The following is a 4,154-nucleotide window of genomic DNA, read 5'->3' on the forward strand; positions in this document are numbered from 1 at the left end:
GTGTTGAGTGTTTTCACCTTTGTTATCCTGGTGAAAATAGTCAGGGGGTGCATATGACTGTGACACTACTCGCACAAAGCCTCGTCAACACAAGTTACTATCCAGTGAGGACATCCTGGATAATCCTCTGACACTTAAACAAAATTTGCTTAAAAAAAAAAAAAACAAAAAACAAAAAAAACACCAACTTAATGCTTGATTCATTGTGATCTGAAACAGGTGGCTGAGCCCATAAACTCATCAGGAAAGTATTTACTGGGGTCAGGAAGGAGAGAGGTTTTTCCATAGACATTTATAGAAGCGCAAGTCTATTTGGAACCACAGTTATTGCCCCCTGGAGGTCGTTAAAAGAATGCAGATATATCTATGGTCAGTGTAAAATACTGCATTGGTGAAGCATTTCTAACGTAACAGGGAAATTCTGCATACTTGTCACTAATGAGGTAGGTCACACAACTTCAACATTAATGCACAACTCTGCTAGCTCACCAGAGCTACTTCACAAGGAATGTGCTACTGTGCTCAGAGCTCATAGCCCTTTTTACTCTTCAAGTGTAACTCATCAGATCATTCTCTAGGCAGAACATTAGACTACAGAGAGGCGGCTATATCAGAGCCAAAATTTGTTTTACACATTTTAAAAAAAAAATAAGTACACCAGTAATTGGGGTAAAAAGAAAAAAAGCTGCATATGGTACCTGACAATCAGCCAATGCCCGGAAGAAACTTTGCCTGACACAAAAAATGATTTGACTTATGAATAATGGGCTGATTAACTTCATTCATTTCAATCTGTCTGCTTGACAGTTTACAATCATAAATGTCTGTGTTTTACTTACTTTTGTAAGTGAAATAAAAGTGACAGGCATCTTTGTGTCATATCTTTATTTTAATGATCAATAACTTATTCTGGCAATCTTATCGGTTATTTGTTTCAGTTGTTTTTCCACCTTTAAATTGATCTATATGCCACATTTTTCACTTCCGGGAACCATGAGACCACTTGCTGATGTGGCCCATAGTACTTGTCATCTGACGCCTCACAGGCGTGTTTGTACTGTGGGGTCACATCCGTGAACGAGGGTCAAGCCTCTATCATCATCACCACTGACATGGGACACTAGTCTAGGTTAGAGGTTGACTCTCTCAGAGGACCGAGGTATGCATGGCATGCCAACAGAGCAGGGGATCAACACCAGCTCAGGTGAAATTCACCATGCTTGGTAAAGCTGCCCACTCAGTTGTTATTGAAGAGACTTAGTTTCCTGCCTTGCATGCTACACTAGTCAAGGCTGGAGGTCATCTCATTCAAAGAACTGAGGAATGTGAAACACGTCACAAACATTAAATTCCACACACTACTCCATAATAACTATCGTGCTGCATTGAGAAAAGAGGGCACCCATTTAGTTAAAGGTAAGAGGGAAAATCTATTAGAATTTGACAAATGGAAGGAACACTGCCCCAGCTGCTGAGGCAGGAGTAGTCACTTAGGTTAACCAAAGCAGAATGAGCCTGTTTTGCCTCAATATACAGGAAAAGCAGGCCTTTCTTATCACAGAGTGTTTCAAACACTAGCTTGACAGAGCGTGGTTAGGAGTGTTTTTTCTACAAAAACACAGGGGCTACAGAAAAAGTAGTATTCTTTCAGCAAAAAAGAAAAAGTGCACTGCTGGCCTGTGAAAGCATACTGCTACAGAAAACCGGCCACAGGGTCAATATTTGGCAGGAGAAGCAGCCAGTTAAATAAGGTTTAGTCAGTGAAGCACTGGGTGCTGCCTAAACTCTCATATGCTCCTTCACTGCATCTCCATATCTCTTCCAAAGATCAACTGGGCATGACATGAAACAACATAAGGCCAGGCTCTGCTATCCATGTGCAAGGCAGCATGGTGAGGTTTAGCATATGTTCAGTGTACATGCATCTATGTATGGAGTGAGAGTCAGTCTAAGCAACACCTGACCATTTCTCTCGCGTGGCTTCTCCTGGGAGTGACGTGGCCGCTGTTATAACTAAAATCAGGTCTTTCTGCCAATTCTCTCCTTTCAAAAGAGCAAATAAAGTAAAGGAGCCAGTATTTCACTCGAGCCTCTTTATGACTGCATAACTGCACTTAAAGATAGGCTTAATGCATAAAACCTCCTTCAAAGCAAGTGCCAGCCTGACTCCAGACTTACTTGTTACCCACCCCAAAAAAATAATATGCGATCACATTTTAGCACATTTAATGGCATGACTATACACCACACAGTGACAACATAAGTTAGGCTATCAAGACAAGTCATCCTGAATCAAACGCACGTGGTGAGCATTTGTTGACCCAGCACAGACAAAGTTGCTGAAAATCTTGTTTTTACCTCTGGAAACTGGAGAGTCTGGGGGGCAAGACGACTCCTTATTTTCGGGGGACAGTCTTTGCTTAGCATTTGCACTTCCTGAACTGAGTGTCGGACTGGAGGGGGGGCTGGAGCCCCGGCTGTGGCTCGTGGCTCCTCCGCACAGGGTCTGTGGCCGCGTGGGACTGCTCTGACCCGCACGAAGGAGCTGGTAGGGCACAGTGGCACGGATGGGGTGCAAACGGCAGCTGTTGTTGTTGAAGGAGCCGGGGGAGCCCGCATTGCTGCGTCTGACCCTCGGCTGCTGAAGCGAGTTGCTGGGGGCTGACATCCTCAAAGTGACTGTAATTCTTATCGCAGTGGGAAAAAAAAAAACACGTACTGCCAAAGTTGCTGTTTTTCTGCAGAAGGAGATGGTGGTGGGGAGAATGGGATGGGGTGGGGGCGGTAAGAGAAACATTAGCTTGTTAGCAAAAAACAAAACAAAAAAACAAAAACGTTAGCTTCCTTTAAAAAAAATCAGCTCATTCGTTCGAAGAAAAAAGTAGGTCAAAGACGTATTATTACGGGATAAACTTACCTGTTAGATACTAACAAATGCCGTCGTAAGCTGCAAACACAACATGGGCAACTTTAAAAGTTGTTTTGTAATACTTCTCATTACGTTTAATTCGTGTTTTCCAGCTCTCTCTGCGTCTTCCCCATCCTGTCCACTCACTCTAAATGACAGTTCTTTCTACCAGACTACTGGCTGCTGCCTGTGGGCGGAACACAACGCTCAATTCCGAGCGTATGATTGGACACTGGGGGTGTACAGTAACGACGCTGATTGGTCCAAATTTATGTATTGACTATATTCTCAGCCAATTATATCTGTAAATATTTTATCGGTACATTATTATTATTATTATTTTAATTACATAAAGAGCATATAGCTCCAAAATAAATATTAAAACTTTGAACTAATAAAAACTTGTAAAATGACTTCATGACATTATTCATTATTTTGTCAGCTTCAGATGTAATTTCACACTGAGGTGAATGGCTTTTCCTGCAGGCACCCTGTGCACCTCTTTACAGGCAGTGTAAACTTAGTCATCAATTTCAGCTCCACAGGAAATTTGGACCACCTCAAAGTCTATATTTATTAGCTGTTGTCCCTATATGACTCACTTAGCTCCTTATTTTATTGTATTTAGATTGTTTTGCAATCTAGATTTTTTTTTGTTCTACTTTCTATTTAACTGGCAATATGAGAAGATATTTCGATACATTTTGTCACATTGTATTGCTTTATTGAGCTACTTCACATCATTTAGTTTGTCACACCCAACCAGTTTATCTTAGCCTCATTTAGTGCACCGCCCACTAATCCAGAACCACCTTGCTTTGAGGAAACAGTGCTAAACACTGCAGCACCATAACTGTTAATCTCATTTATCAAGCGGTTTCCCTTTTGCAGAGGACTGGAAAGTTTATATCTATATTTGATTTTAAAAAACATATATATTTATACGAATCAACTCTGAGCGGCCTTGACCTTGTTTCACCTACTTTCCTTGTCTCTGTTAATGATACTGTGCATAAGTGACTTGAGAGCTTGCTTATGTGACTTGACTCAGGTCAAATTCCTTTTATGCTTAAAGATATTTGGCAAATGAATGTGTGTGGTGAGACGGTTGGTCATCTGTTCCTTTTCCAATGGCAGAATCTCACTCTCAAACTTCAGGCCAGCTCCAGATGACAAAACATCTTTATTCCACGACAACTGGCCAAACTACATTTGTTATGTTTAGAAACATAAAAGTGAAAGTTCC

The 4,154-nt window shown here is 41.3% G+C and overlaps 1 protein-coding gene across 2 annotated transcripts in view; it reads right to left on the bottom strand.

Moving 5' to 3' along the window:
- glcci1b (glucocorticoid induced 1b) overlaps positions 1-3,088 on the bottom strand; it is a 29,008-nt gene extending 25,920 nt beyond the window's left edge. Inside the window, exons 1-2 of one of the 2 annotated variants that reach the window (XM_085292563.1) lie at positions 2,918-3,088; positions 2,359-2,738 (exon numbers count right to left, since the gene is read on the bottom strand). In XM_085292563.1, the coding sequence (XP_085148689.1) occupies positions 2,359-2,668 (310 nt within the window). In that variant the 5' untranslated portion in view covers positions 2,669-2,738; positions 2,918-3,088. The remainder of the gene's footprint in view (positions 1-2,358; positions 2,739-2,917) is intronic. The other variant, XM_085292564.1, reaches the window with a different exon arrangement.
- Positions 3,089-4,154: the final 1,066 nt, after the last annotated feature.

This window comes from Mchenga conophoros, linkage group LG11, assembly GCF_057382185.1.
Source record: "Mchenga conophoros isolate Kocher_MC1m ecotype Shallow Benthic linkage group LG11, M_conophoros_male_GT1.1, whole genome shotgun sequence".
NCBI lineage: Eukaryota > Metazoa > Chordata > Actinopteri > Cichliformes > Cichlidae > Mchenga > Mchenga conophoros.